The following is a 16,148-nucleotide window of genomic DNA, read 5'->3' as shown; positions in this document are numbered from 1 at the left end:
AGAGCTACGACTCTACTTCAAAAAGTACCTGCAATAGTGAAATAAGGTCGTTAACAACGTTTGCTACACAAAAATTTGGTATAATATTTAACTGGGATCATATTACTATCACTAGACGTCCCGTCTTTGTCCGTAGAGTAGCTCTATGCTGGGAATATACGAACTGTTGCGTAGTTTATAGCTTTGTAAGCTAAACATTCATTTTTCATTCTATAAGCCATATTTTTGTTCCATCTGAGTACTCTGGCCACAATAATGGTCAAATAAGGTTTGAGGAGTGTAGACTTTAAAAAACAACTCTCCGCGTTTTCAGGTTATGCTCATTACAGTGGAGTAGAGAAAATGTCGAAGAAGTTGCCTGTTATTTTGATTCATACGTCGTCAATTCCAATGCCAGACGTCGATATTGTGTAGTCATAGTCGCATCTTTATATACCAGAACTACCAAGGTGTTCTTTCAATTAACGAGCAAATCATTTATGGAGGTTTATTTAGATTAAGCTTCTATAGTTCTTAGAGTAAAACTTTAAAAAAAAAAATTAAATATTTTTAGAGTTATATGCGATCTCCGACGGCTTTTCCATTGCTGCAGTAATTCTGGACTTTTCAGTGGGGAAACCTAAAAGAAAAAATAATATACTAAACAATATTCTCCCCACAATGACCCAAGCTTAAGGGGTACAAATTGTTGTGTAACTCTCGGAGTAGGTTACATAAAGAGTTACGAAGAGTAAAATATTTATGAACTGACTAATCAATCTAATTGATCTTAAGTTATTTCACAATAATTATGCTAGTCAAAGCTGACTCTAAACTGACCATTAGAAACGAGACATTTTTCAATCATTGCGATGGAACAATTTTTTAGATCTTAAATATCTTCTGTATTTATCTCAAGTTTTCAATTTGTGAACACAAGTTTTCTACAAGTCTTTTTCTAAAGTCAGTGGATATATTCACTTGGCTGATATTAAATAAACAAAAGACAAAAAACAAAAAATAAACTTTAAAATAGAGAAACGTCAAATAGCTGTCTCATTACATAATAGTATCTCACTTAATTGGCAATATAACTTGGAGATGTCAAAAACTTCAAACATTTCGCAAAGAAATAATTTTCATAGCGAAAAAGTCATTGAAAACGAAAGCTTTGCAGATAACACCCGTTAAAGAATATCCCGATATAAAATCGGATATTGTTAATAAAATGTCGAAGGTTTCAAGACATCTCTATAAGGGTCAATCCGTAGCGGTTTTCACAAGCGGAGGCGATGCCTGCGGCATGAATGGCGCGGTGCGCGCATGCGTACGAATGGCTATCTATTTAGGCTGTCAGGTATGAGCGAAATTCATTAAAGCTTACTAGAGAATGTGGTCGCCACTTTTTCACATTCTAATTCCCAAAGGCTTTCATGATACGTGAGGGTTATGAAGGTATGGTGCAGGGCGGCGATCAATTCATCAAAGCAACATGGTCGTCGGTATCCTCAATCATACATGTGGGTGGCACGATAATCGGTTCGGCACGCTGTAAAGAATTTATGGAACGTGAAGGACGCAAGAAAGCCGCTTACAATTTGGTTCAAAGAGGTACATACAGATAGATAAGTATAAGTAGAACATTCTTGATTTGTATACTCCTACGTAGAAATAAACCGTTTGATTGTAATCGGCGGCGATGGTTCACTTACCGGCGCGAATATATTTCGTAAAGAATGGAGTGGTCTGCTGGACGACTTGGTTGCTTCAGGTCAAATAACACCACAACAGAGAGAAAAATGTAAAGATTTACATATTGTGGGCGTGGTAAGTTGTGTAATGTAATGTAGAGACGGAATAACTGAATAACTAATGCATCGTTTTCAGGTAGGATCCATCGATAATGATTTTTGTGGCACGGATCTAACTATTGGCACGGACTCTGCGCTGCATCGCATTACGGAGGCTATCGATTCAATTGCGAGCACAGCCTACTCACATCAGCGGATTTTCATAATGGAAGTTATGGGACGTCACTGCGGGTTAGTGTATTCACGGTCTATTTTTATACTATGACGGAAAGCTCAAAAGCATTAAATTGTTAAATTTAACAGTAAAGATAGCACAATGATGAAAATTAGTCAAGGGTAGTGACTTAGCATAAATAGTGTTTTAAGATGTAACAAATCCCCCTAATCCCACAAAAAAAATATTCAAGTTTTTCAAGCTCCCAAGTGCGGAATATTAAGAGCTCTCAACCTATGGGTGACTTTATATCGAAAATATCCGTTGATTTTATGCCAATATGTTAGCAAAATTAACAATAATTGTATACTTTCGCAACATGTTGCTGGGTATTATAGTTTTTTTTACCTAACGGTTGTTTATATATATATATATATATATATTATCAGGATAACGAGAGGAGTTGAAATCCGAGTGACTGTTTGTCTGTCCGTCGGTCCGTGCATACAATAGCTGATTTTATTTTGGGAACAGTTGCAAGTTTTTTTTTTAGACCAGACTAGTTATTTCAATCTATGTATATGATTTGCGGTATTATTAGTATTTCTTTTTAAAAAGTATTTTAGGAGAGTTGGATTTTTCTTTATTTTTCTTCGAAAAATTAACTAATCATATGCATTTTAATACTTGTTTTTTGAACATTTTAATCAGATCAAAATTTTAAAGAATTTTTACCACAACTCACGGTTTTAAAGTTATATTTTTATACATAATTTACGATGTAACGCTGGAGATTTGTTTTCAAATTTGTCAATACATTTCATTTTACATTAACAAACTAACCGATTTTTGCGCAAGCAAATTGCGTTGTTTAATTGAAAGTGTTACGATTTAACCCCTTGCCATCCTAACTCACCAGAAGCAGCCATGTTGGTTTTATTGTGAACGTACGCCTGGGGATGTACTGTGAATGGTCATTTTCGCTACTCCCTTATTCCATGGTTTGTTTTACGTTTCATCGAAAAGCATGGATAAAATGATTTGAACTCTTTGATTTGAGAGAGCGCTGTCAAAGTCCACCTTTTTTTATAACATTTGATAATGGTGCCACTAGTGAAAGAAATACGTTTTGAGATTTTTTAATGTATTTCTTAGGCATTTTTCGGTTTCCATTTTACAGAAAAATATGCATAATTAAAATTAGTTTAACAAGCTAGATATCCTATATGACTTCTAAATATATGTACGTGTATATTTTAATCACAAAAGATTTTCTAATTAATTATTATAACTAATTTTAATATATCAAAACACTTTCAAGTTTTAAATAAGCTAAACATGAACATTACTTAGTTTTAATATACTGAATAAACAAATATATTTTGAGAATTTATTCGGAAGTCAAAGTTTATATAACATATGCTGGGAATTCTAGCCTAACTATTGGTACTGCTAAGCAAAACAATACTCTGCGACAAAATACCCGCTCTTTCTTAAAAACAAAACTATTTAAATAAAGATTAGAAAGTCACCTAAAAATCTGATCTCACAAATTACCCACTAATTTCGCAATTTATTTCTGCGGGATTCTTAGTGGTAGTTCATTGTTTTGATTGTCATCTGTTCAGTAGCTCATGAACTCGTGGTTTTTTCGGCAACACTGAAAGTTCATGAGCTCTCTCAGAAGACAAGAAAGGAGTTTCGGATCATTTTATCTATGTTGAAAAGTAGATCGGCACAAAGATAGGTGAAATATTATTTTCTACTGAAATAGAAATCGTCATAGTGTCTATATACATATGCAAGTAAATAATGGGATAATTTTTTAGTTTTGGGGAACAAGTCTAAGAATCAGCCAGGAAAGAGTCAATAGGCTATCAGTACACGCGTTTTTACTCCTTTAAAAGGGGTGGCCTCCACCGCTAATTTATTATACTAACAAAAGTGGTCATAAACGATATACAAGTGTTTTCGATCGGTGTGTGTTTATATGTATATTGAAATATGGGTAAATGTATAGTTTTGGTCCGTTAACGAAGGAGATCCAAAAATGAAAATATTTTTTTTAATTCGTCTTATTTGACGCGAAGATTACAAATGAGTGAGCGGGAAGTGAATTTTTCTAATTATTTATGTACATACACATGGCAGAAAAAGTCTGCGTTCACCCACTGCTGTATTTAAGCATTCAACAAAAAAATATATGCAAATTAAAAGTTCATTAATTTCTTTTCTATTGTTTTGAGGACAATTCTTCGATGAGTGTATGGGCAAAATTTTTTTATAATTTTAGTTGCGGCGTTCTCAGTTTACGGGATTTTAGTACCGCTATTTAAGTGGGTTAAGCAGAGAAAGTTGTGCGTTCACTTTAGATATCGATGGTTAGTTGTATGAAAAGTACAAGTCTTTTAGATCAATTTTAATATTTAAAGTTATTAAGAAATCTCGAAAACTGTTGAGAGATAGTACTACTCAGTCCAGAGAATGTTAAGCAATTACAAGCAAACAAAATGTCATGAGTTTAAGCCACGATCTGGGTGTCCAAAAAAACTAAGTGAAAGAGAAGAGCCCAATATAACCACTCTTCTGAAATGTAATCCACGACTGACAGTAAGCCAAATTTCAAAAGACATCGAATTTAAATACCAAAAGAAATCATGTTCAGATACAGTACGAAAAGTTCTGAAAAGATCCGGATTTCGTGGCAGAGTGGACGTAGAAAGCCCTACATATCGAGAGCAAATCGACTTAAGAGGATGGCCTTTGCAAAAGAGCACTTAAACAAGTCTCCAGTTTTGGAAAAGCGTTATATTTTCATATGAGAGTAAGTTCTGTATCTTTGGAAGAAAAGGATGTAGAATTATTTGGAGGAAAAGTTGAACAGCACTGGATAAGCAAAATCTCGTACTTACGGTAAAGCATGGTGGTGGAAATGCTATGATGTGGGTTTCAATGGCAAGTTTGATCGTTGCAAATTTTCAGTTTATTGAGTCGATAATGAACAAATATTGTCATCTTGATATTTTAAAAACAAATTTAAAAGAAAGTTCAGTCAAGTTGGGACTAGGTGAACGATTTATTTTCCAACAAGACAACGATCCGAAGCACACAGCACTAAAGTGAAAAATTAGCAGCTTACTATAACCACCGAGGACACGCTTAAAGAAGAATGGGAAGCTATAAGCTCAGAAACAACAGCCAAATTAGTTGGATATCCAACTAGTTACTAAAAAATAGTAAAGAAATGTAAAGGTCACAATTTCTTTTAAGCAGCGAATGATGATATGGACGAAGAGACTGCGAATTCGTAGTTGCCAAAACGTTCTAGTAGCGAACTCTTGTTAAATATTTACTATATAAGGGCTGCTGGACTGTGTACCAAACACAGTTCTAGTTAGAGTGTTATCGTGTTAAGCCCAATTGAGACATTAGCAAGAAGATACAAGTTTATCGAGAAATCCGTTTCAATAATATTGCTTTCAACTTGATCACACAAAGTACAATACTTGTCGAAATTGTTTAAAATTGACAGTTGTGGGATATGTTTGCGCGCTACTCTCAGTAAAACTTAACGCTAAATAAATTATAATTTTTCATAGAAAATAAAACTATGCGATAGAAGGCATTTTAGCGCAGGGGTACACCGCAAGGTTATCAGTTTGTCCGACCTACCGGTATAGTTAGTTCGATTCACTACTCTCGACCACGAATCGAAGACAGCATATCTCCGGACCTACTCGACCAATCATATGTTACGTTGTGAAAATGGGGGCAATTGAACTACAACACGCCTACTTCTTATCTAGCACAACTTTAATTTCCATATGATTCTTTCACTTACCAGTACACAAATCAAGCACCTATGAATATAATCAGATAAAATTTTGTATAAATAGGGCCTTTGAGGTATGCCATTTCGAGTCTAAAAATTGTCAAAATCGGACCATAACTGTTCAAGCCCCCACATACTGACTAAGTGGACCCCAGTGCGTATGGTTGACTTTTTGTCGAAAATATCGGTAAATTTGTGAGATTCAAGGAAGATGTTTCTTCTATATTAATATACTCATTTGTCAAAAACTTGTCTTAGTCCCCATATAATCGATGTTCAAGGTTTTTAAACATCCGGCTGACTATATATGTTTATATTTATATGTACATATATTTATAAAATTTCTTGAAAATAAGTTCTCAAGTATACCTGAGAAATGTCAAAAATTAATGCAATCAGTCCAATGATTTCTCTGTCCCCAATACCGTGGGTTGGCCAAAATGTGAGAAATTAAGTTGACACATTTTCTTAAAAGTTATACAATAATATTAGTGGTTTGGCACCCAATAGAAATAAAACTGGGTTTTGGTCTAAACCTCACATTCCTAATATCAATTCCGATTATTTGGTTGACGTTTGTCACAACTTAATATTATATATTAAATTTAGTCTCTTCGGTTAAGTTTATATCACATATTTCTCATTTGGGGATGATTTAAGTATAATTGTGATTGTAATTCTTTCCCGATTTCGTCGAACAATGAAGTTTAACGCTTTCGTTACATTTTTATACTCTCGACATGTTGCTACATAGTATAATAGTTTTTTTCACCTAACGGTTGTTTGTATCACCTAAAACTAATCGAGTTAGATATAGGGTTATATATATATTATATAAATGATCAGGATGAAGAGACGAGTTGAAATCCGGGTGACAGTCTGTCCGTCCGTGCTAGTTGTAACTTGTGTAAAAATTGAGATATCTTTATGAAACTTTGTGCAAATATTTCTTGGTACCGTAAGACGGTTGGTATTGCAGATGGACGTAATCGGATCATTGCCACGCCCACAAAACGGCAATAATCGAAAACGAATAAATTGCCATAACTAAGCCCCATAACAAGATACAAGACTCTTATTTAGTATATAGGTTCACAATAGGGAGGGACATCTGCAGTTAAATTTTTTTAAATTGGGCGTGGCCCCGCACTCTAATCGATTTAATGTGCATATCTCCTAAACCGCTAAAGCTATAATAACAAAATTCACTGAGAGCAAATGCTTTAAGCACCTCTATTCGCAACCCCCATATAACGGTACTGTTAAAAACTACTAAAAGCGCGATGAATCAAGCATTAAAAACGCCAGACACATTAAATTTTATCTCTGGGATGGTATGAGATGACTTTAGACAGTGGTCGTGGCACCGCCCACTTTCTCATATTTATATGTTATAGTGCGAAAATAGGCGAAATCGGATTATAACCACGCCCATTTTAAATTTCATCTGATTCTTTCACTTTCCACTATGCAAATCAAGCAACAATGATTGTACCGGGGTAAAACTTTGCGTGAGTAATACGTTTAAAGTATGCCACCTTGTGACCAAAAATTGTCTAAATCTAACTAAAACTATTCAAGCCCCTAGGTACTGAATATGTGGACCTCAGTTGACTTTCTACCGAAAATATCGGTCAATGTGTAAGATATATAATTGAAATTCAGATAATAAAATAAATAAATGAAATCCTTGATAATAGTATGTCTTTGTGTCAAAAATGGGTTGAATCGGATCAATACTTCCTTTAATTTAAAACTTTGTCAACACCTGAAGTAATTTTCCGGGCTTTGATCCTTGCAAGTTGCAAGAGTATAAAATGTTCGGTTACACCCGAACTTAACATTTTGCGCGAAATAAAAAATTTAATGGAAACAATAACAAAAACTATTTTAATCTTTATATATGTACATATATATTTCTTGTGTGCGTGTGTATGTCACTGAACTTCTCCTAGACGGCTGGCTCGATTTTGTTGAAATTTTTTGTGTGAGTTTAAGTCCACTGGAAAATGTTTATTTAACCAATTTTTCATTTATGAGTAGTTGTTAATTTTGGAATGTTTTACATTGGATTCGGTATACTGCGGTACCATCGCAGATGTTAGAATGTTTTACATAGAATTGCGGCATAGTGCGTTGCAGTCGTGACAGATATTCAAAAGTATATTAGAGCCTAGTAGATGGTGCTCAGATCAGATTCTAAGATAGCATTAGTATAGTTGGACTATAGACATGTGCATGGTGTATAGTGTCTAAACATTCATACTGCTATGCTACTCTATACGAAAATAGTGAATATACAAAACTAAGAAATATGTAAATAAATAAATAATAAATTTGTTTATATTTCTTGCTCTTCCGCGAAGACGTAGCATTTTTTGTAGAAATAAAATACTATGAAAAATACACAAGGACCAAGGATTAGTAATGAAAAAAATCATGGGCAACATTTTTAAGCCACTATGTTGGGTGGAAAATTTCAAGGTGAAGTTGTACTTCTGCCATGGATTCCAATGATTCCTTCAGATTCGCAGTTCCCATTTAAACATTTACAATTACTCATCTGCTTGGCATTTGCGATGACTATTAATAAGGCACAAAGTCAAACAATGACGATTTGTGGATTAGATTTAGAAAATCCGTGCTTTTCTCACGGCCAATTATACGTTGCGTGCTCGAGAGTAGGAAAACCATACCTCTCAAGGATTAACCAAAAATATTGTACATCCTATGGCATTACGATAACTTCAGTTTTTGTAGATAATTAACTCTAAGATTAAATATAAATATATAACCTTTTCACAATCAATTAAAACGACTTCAAGTTTTCATTCAATACAGCTTCTACAATTAACATCTCTGAAAGCATTCTAATAAACATATTGACACGCCATCGATTGGTCGAATTGTGATAAATATAAATGTCTAATAAAAATTTTCATCCAAACGGTATAATTGTTACAGCTAATTTCAAATAGTTTACATTTAAGAAGTGGGACAGGACAACGTCTGTCGGGCTTCTAGTATATATGTATATATATATCTTATTAAGGGTATAAAAAAGATGAGTATAGAAGGGTCATCCCGTTATACAATAACAATTTTACATTATTTACAAAATACTCATGTTTTGCCTTTTTCAATTTTACTTCTTCCTGTATTATATCAGTCCATCGATGCTACGAAAGATTCATAGTCCCTAGAATTGCATAGTTTTTCCTTTTTTTGCATAACTATGTGATCAACTGGTTTGACTTGACACAAGCCTTGATTGGAAAAATTGTTATTAAGATGGGGTTCAAGTTCAACAAGTGAGAGTGGGGTGGCAAAAATGTGAATGTTTTGCAACTTGATAGCAATATTGCTTGATCGTATAACATATAGGTTAAGGTCACTATAAATATGTATTACAAATTAGATCAGTTTATGCTATTTATTTTCAGTTTTCAAAATGCAAGGAAAACCAATGCAAGTTATAAGCATTAGCAGAGAAAATGATTCCTCTAGCATTCTGCAATTAAATGAAGATGAATTAAATGAGATGTTAATGGACGAAAAAATCAAAGATCGCGTAGTGTCTGTGATTTCAGTAGCCGGAGCTTTTCGCAAAGGGAAAAGCTTTCTTTTGGATTTCTTTCTACGTTACATGTATTCCAAAGTAAGTGTTATCTTTTATCAACAATAGAGTAAAAATTAAATTTTGCATTTATCATTCAATCATAATGCAATATGTAAACGCTTCTTCTATTATGAAGATCTTTATCTTGATTCTAATCTGTCAGTTTGTATGAGAGCTATATGCTAGATGGTCCGATTCGGCGCTTCCGGCAAGTGTGCAGTTTCTTTGGGTGAAAAGGACGTTTGCAAAATTCTAGGTCAAAAACAGATCTAAGAACATATGCAAATGACTAAAGTGACTCAACTCGTCACGGTGGAGGCAATCGAACTTTAACCACGCATACTTTCCAACACAATTTTAAATTCCATCAGCTACCTTTTACTTAACCATATATAAATCAAGCACCAAAAGATATTGGAACAACATTTCGAGCAAATAGTGCCTTTAAGGTGTGGCGCCTCGCCGCTTAAAATGGTCATAATCGGATAATGGCTTTTCAATACCCCTTTTGACAGTCTTTTACCGAAAATATCGATCAAGATGTAAGATTTTCCAGTAAACGCGAGAAATATTTCCCATGAACCCCATACAGGTATAGCTTTAATAAAGATTTTCAAACTTCCTGATCGCTTTATATTTTATATATGGGTAAAAATATAAGATATCTCATCAAAATTAAGCGAGCGGAAAATCTTTGATATACTATAGTTTCGTTTTGAAAATGAGTGAAATCGGTCAATGAATTATCCCAGCCCCTATATGTTAAACGATATCAAATGATTTTCGTTATTCTAATGGACTATAATACTAATAAAGTTGCATGGTAACATATTCTCAGTTATGTAATATATTAGGTAGTGTAATTAATATAAATGAAAATGACATGAAAATATTTCCCCGCCTTTGAGCCTTAGAAATTATTAGAGTACAAAAAGAGGGAGTATAAAATGTTCGGTTACACTCGATCTTCCTTATATGTAATATTAAACGCCAATTATCTAGCATTTCCTTATTAATTTGGTTTATAATCGAACCAGAATTTGGAAAGATTGATCAATTAAGTTGTCGGATAAAACGAATTCGAATTAAATTCACAAATCATGCGGCACAAGATTTCCAATCGATCATCTAAGATATAAAAATCCAGCCGATACTTTTAAGGGTATCTTCTTTGCTTTTGCACCTTTACTTTAAATCTTAGAAAATATAAATTGTATACACATTCTAATGCTTTCGAAACTCCCCTTAGTACGTTTATAATAACTTGGATGATAACGATTGGCTCGGCGATGACAATGAACCACTACGAGGATTTTCATGGCGAGGCGGTTCGCAACGCGATACCATTGGGATTTTAATATGGTCTGAGATCTTCCTATATGACTCTCCAGATGGAGAAAAAGTTGCAATAATTTTAATGGACACGCAGGGCACTTTCGATTGTGACAGTACCATGAAGGATTGTGCCAATATATTTGCACTAAGCACAATGATATCTTCAGTTCAAATTTTCAATATTCAATTTAATATACAAAAGGACGATCTACAGCATTTACAGTTATTTACCGAGTATGCTCGTATTGCTATGGATAATACGGGAAGGAAACCGTTTCAAAAGTTACAATTTTTAATACGCGACTGGACCCATAAAAGTGAAGCCCCGTTCGGTGCGCTCGGTGGTAAACAAATACTTCAACAAAAATTATTTTCGAAAGACAGGAGATTGAAGGAGAATGAAGAACTATGTGAGAATGTGAAAACTAGTTTCAACGAAATTGATTGTTATTTAATGCCACATCCTGGTTTTGCTATCGAAGAACCGGATTTTTGCGGTTGTTTAAAAGATCTTCGAAGCGAGTTCAAGGAAAATTTACGCGACTTAATTCCCTTAATTTTGGCCCCGGAAAATTTAATCATTAAAGAAATAAATGGACGGAAGCTAAAGGTCGCTGATCTTTCAAAATACATTAGTTTATATTTTGAACTATTCAACAGCAAGGAGTTTCCAGAGCCTACAACAATTTTTAAGGTATATATATATGTACATATATATTTATTAGCATTTTATAAAATGTATGAATAAATTGAAAACTGATTGCACGTACATTTTCTTTTTAAGGCTACTGCAGAGGCCAATAATCAAATTCATGCCAGAAACGCCGAAGAATCATATGAGAAAAAAATGGTGGACTTAATCAGTCCCGAAAACCCATATATGCCGGAAGAAGAACTGATCAGAAAGCATGAGGAATATGAAATGGAATCTATTTCGCAATATACGGAAACGCCATCAATTGGCAAAGAACATGTTAAGAAGAAATATTGCATAAACATAAAAAAGTCTATTTCGTCGAGACTTCCACAATTTATCAAGATCAACAAAGCTAAATTGGTAAAATTCTGTAACGATGTGTTATTACAATTAACTAATAAGCTTTTATTATTAATTCCTAGTATATTGCCGAACTCAATTATTTAAACGATATGCATAGATGCATTCAAGATTTTGAGAATCTTATGGATGATTTGCTTACAGGAAATGAATATACTCCTCCAAATGAGTTCAATAGCAAAATGGAAGATGTAAAATTGAATATACTACAACAGGTAAACATTGTACAAAGGTACATAAAATACGTTAACATTTCATATTTCTCAATATGGTTTGCAGTTTGATTCGTATCGATCGAACAGTACTGAGGAAATACATAGACAGATTCGTGATCAACTTGAAGAGGCTGTTGAAAAACTTTGCATTAAATGCAAACAACAAAATGATATTAAATGGGTAGGTAGCACAAGAATAAAATGGATGCAACAGCGTAATAGCCGTAGCCGTTATATTTCCCTACTTTTTTTTAAACAAATTAAGTGATTATATCCACTTGCAAGTCAGGAAAAACGCGTTTATATAGTAACTATTGTTTTTATATGAAAACTTAATTTACAAAATTTATGGACCTTTAATAAACAATGAATCATTTGGGATCATTTTGGATTCCCTCGCTCCCGCGATAAGGGAGTTTTTTCTGCTTAAAATTGTCTTAAATTCCAAAACCAAAAAAATATGTATTATATCAATAGATGAATACAGGTATTAATCGAAGCACAATTCAAAATTTTGATTTTTAACAAAATGACGATTTTTTGAAATTCACAAGTGGATTATTACACCTGACACCCACTTATAAACATACCTATGCATTTCTTGTATGAAGAATTTGTTTCCTTTCATGGCCAAATATAGTTTTCCGAACAAATAAAAATCGCAGGGTGCCATATCAGGCGAATAGGGTGCATGGTTGATGATATGAATGCGATTTTTGGTCAGATTTAATGTTGAATTCTGAGGTCTTTTTTGTGTTGTTTCAAAGTGTGTGGGACAAATCGAGCACAAACCTTTCTGAGGCCCAAATTTTCTGTCAAAATACGATAAATTGACGCTGCGGATATTGATAATTCCGATTCCATATACTTAAGCGATGATTTAGGCTCTTTTTTAAAGAAATTCACGCACAACTTCAGTGTTCTTTTCGTTCAGAATATCTTTTGGCCGGCCCGAACGTTTGTCGTCTTCAAAGTCCTCCCGTCCCTCTTGAAAACGTTTAAATCACTCGTGAATACGGCTACGGGATAGACAATCATCGTCATAAACTTGTTTCATCATTTGATGAGTTTTGGTAAAAGTTTTACCAAGTTTAAAACAAAACTTAATGTTGGCTCTTTGTTCGATGCTCATTTTCCGACCGACACTACAAATGTAATGTCACATGTAGCGCGATATCTCAGCTGTTACACAAGTCAACTGTTATATAAATTTTATACGACAACACTGAAGATTACACAATTGAGGGATAACAATTTCAGACAGATGGCGCCACTAGCAGCCGCGTTGTTTAAAAAGTCCTGGAACTTTTAAATTGTACCTTGTAGATTTGATCGTTTCCGCTCTTGGGATTATTTTGTCCTTTTCGAATCAATTTTAACATATTCTTACTTGTGTGAATAAAAAATAATAATTAACTTCATCTTACCAAAATTTTTGTATTAAATCCTTTATAGCAAACCTTACAACTACAATTGTCTCAGTTAAAAAGGAATTATGAAGACCTAATGAAGGATGCTTGCGAAAATGTATTAACAGATAATACTCTTCTATCTAAACACAAAGAGTGTAAAATGAAAGTTCTTGAAGTGGTACTGAAATTTGTTTTGTCATAATAAGTTTAGCATAAATGTGCTTATATTTTTTTACTACAGTTTGAAGACTTACCAACTAAGGGTTATTCCGAAAATTATATGAACGAAATGCGTCAAAAGCTTGTTGGAGAAATTGAAGAACTTTGGGAATATTATAGATCACGAAATGAAATACATATGGTATGTATATACATATATGTACAAGCGAATGTTTAATAAGGGAACATACTTTTATTTAGCTTTATTTCGAGCAAAAATGCCTATCGATGAAGATAAAAGCAAAAAAAATTATATTGAAATCCCTTGAGGAACTCGGCGTGTTTAATTCAGTTGATGACGTTCACCGTAATTTCAATATAGCTTTAGCTAAAGCTGAGTCCCAGGTTAGTTTTACTTTGTTAAGTATTTAATATTTTATTACTCTCGCAACATGTTGCTACAAAGTGTAATAGTTTTGTTTACCTAACGGTTGCATGTATCACTAAAAACTAATCGAGATAGATGTAGGGTTGTTTTAATACATATATAAATGATCAGGATGACGAGGCGAGTTGACATCCGTGTGACTGTCTGTCCGTGAGTAAAAATGGAGATATCTTAATGAAACTTAGTACACATATTTCTTGGCATCAGGAGACGATTGATATGGCAGATGGATGGAATCGGACCATTGTCACGTACATAAACGCCATTAATTAAAAATATATAAAATGCCATAACTATGCTCCATGATAAGATACAAAACTGTTGGTACAACGAATCGAAGAGCAAATGCGGATGGAAAAAGTCGGCGTGGGTTATTATAGGTTTAATCTACATATCTCCCAAACCACCAAAGTCAAATCAACCAAATTTGCTCTGAACAAATGTTTCTGTTAGCCCTTTCCCATATAACGGTTGTTAAAAAACTACTAAAAGTGCGACAAATCAATAACTTAATGCGTTAGAGACAATAATTTATACACCCGGGGTGGTATCAGAGGGCTTTATTGGAGCCGTTAGCAAAATTGGACGATGGGCGTGGCACCGCCCTTCTTTAGCTGATATCACATATCTCAAGACCTACTCGACCAATTTTAACCGAATTCGGTACATAACATTATCTCAACATTCCCATGATACAGTTGGCGAAAGCGGCCTACAACCACGTCCACAAATCTAAAAATTGTTAAAAATATCGGTCAATGTGTGAGATTTGTTATTGAAATTCGGAGAGAATCATTTCCTGATAATAGTTTATCGGTATGTCAAAATTGGGTTGAACTGTAATACTGCTCTTAGCCACCAAATACCTGATATAAAGATTTTCGAACTTCTGGTTGACTTTACTCTTTTAATATTGGTGATGGTATGTAAGGTATCTTAATGCAGAGAAATGCTCAGAGAGAATACTTTTCTGTTACTAATTAGGCAGGTTCAAGCCCCATAAATCGCCGGGACTAGACGGGATATTCCCGGCTTAGTTACAGAAGTCCCAGAGCTACATAAAAAATTGGTTAACAACCATGCTTAAAGAGGCACTGCAATTAAACTATATTCCCTCGTTATGGAGGAAAGTCAAAGTGATATATATACCAAAGGCGGGCGGAAGCTCATACACTAATCCAAAGGATTTCAGACCAATTAGTATTTCTTCAGATGGTAGATGGGCTGTGTCATGCGGATGGGCCGTGTCATGCGGACTGAACCTGAATGCTATCAAGACAGAGCTAGTATTGTTCACTAGGAAAGACATTACTCCAAAAACCACGCCGCCATTATTAAGTGGCACCAGGCTAGCGATAGGAGATAAGGCAAGCTACTTGGACTAATTTTAGACAGGAAGCTTTCTTAGAAACCAAACTTGGAGGGTAGGATAAAAAAAGTAGCTATAGCACTTTACACGTGTAAAAGAATGCAGATGGGGATTAACGCCTCGCGTAGCCCACTTTACGAAATTTGGTATGAGTTATTGTCTAAAATAATGGTGTAATCTCCGAAAAAATTGTCCAGATCGGACTATTGTAGCATATAGCTACCATACAAACCGAGTGATCGAAATCAAGTTATTGTAAGAAATCTTTTGAAGTTGTGAAGGGTATTTTTGCTTCTGTGCAACCAATGTTAGCGGTTTTTTTTGTTTAATATAAAGTTTAGCCAACACCTTAAGTTACTTCCTAGGCTTTGATCCATGCAAGTTTCAAAAGTATAAAATGTTCGGTTACACCCGAACTTAGCCCTGCCTTACTTCTTTAATACCTGACTTTCTTTTTCTCATTACATATAGTATGAACATTTAAAAGAAAACCCATATCACCAAGAAATATATGAAAAATATCGGTCGGAATTGATGGACGAAGCTGAAGGCGAATGCAGTTCGTACATAAAAAGAGCAAAAATTGTGCAAAAAATAAAAGAATTGGACATAGGTTTTTTACGAATGTTTGGTATAGATATCAGCTAAGTTCATTCACCAATCTTACATTAAAGGAGAAGTTTTTATTATATATGTTTATGTATAAAATGCGAAAAAAACTATTTTAATAAACTTTATACTTCCTTATGCATACATAA

The 16,148-nt window shown here is 34.1% G+C and overlaps 2 protein-coding genes across 2 annotated transcripts in view; one reads left to right on the top strand and one right to left on the bottom strand.

Moving 5' to 3' along the window:
* Positions 1-3,007, bottom strand: part of TyrRS-m (Tyrosine--tRNA ligase, mitochondrial) — a 23,074-nt gene extending 20,067 nt beyond the window's left edge. Inside the window, exon 1 of the mRNA XM_070108048.1 lies at positions 2,690-3,007. The gene's annotated coding sequence lies outside the window, so the exon portion shown is untranslated. The remainder of the gene's footprint in view (positions 1-2,689) is intronic.
* LOC138855685 (uncharacterized) lies at positions 1,183-16,148 on the top strand. Its single transcript, XM_070108027.1, has 13 exons — positions 1,183-1,336; positions 1,407-1,590; positions 1,649-1,806; positions 1,867-2,021; positions 9,200-9,434; positions 10,645-11,424; positions 11,515-11,787; positions 11,850-12,002; positions 12,067-12,183; positions 13,458-13,592; positions 13,656-13,775; positions 13,835-13,978; positions 15,862-16,148. Exons 1-13 carry the CDS (start codon positions 1,208-1,210, stop codon positions 16,036-16,038), a joined length of 2,760 nt encoding a protein of 919 aa, XP_069964128.1. The 5' UTR covers positions 1,183-1,207; the 3' UTR covers positions 16,039-16,148.

Source organism: Bactrocera oleae, chromosome 4 (assembly GCF_042242935.1).
Source record: "Bactrocera oleae isolate idBacOlea1 chromosome 4, idBacOlea1, whole genome shotgun sequence".
Lineage (NCBI taxonomy): Eukaryota > Metazoa > Arthropoda > Insecta > Diptera > Tephritidae > Bactrocera > Bactrocera oleae.
Note: the sequence above shows the minus strand (reverse complement) of the source record. Positions and strands in the feature narration are given on the sequence as shown.

Excerpts from the sequence above, each read along its gene's own strand:
- LOC138855685 (XM_070108027.1), top strand. The coding sequence starts at position 1,208 with ATGTCGAAGGTTTCAAGACATCTCTATAAGGGTCAATCCGTAGCGGTT. Across the intron at positions 1,807-1,866 it reads ATTTACATATTGTGGGCGTG|GTAGGATCCATCGATAATGA; the intron begins GTAAGTTGTGTA and ends CATCGTTTTCAG. Across the intron at positions 12,003-12,066 it reads AATTGAATATACTACAACAG|TTTGATTCGTATCGATCGAA; the intron begins GTAAACATTGTA and ends TATGGTTTGCAG.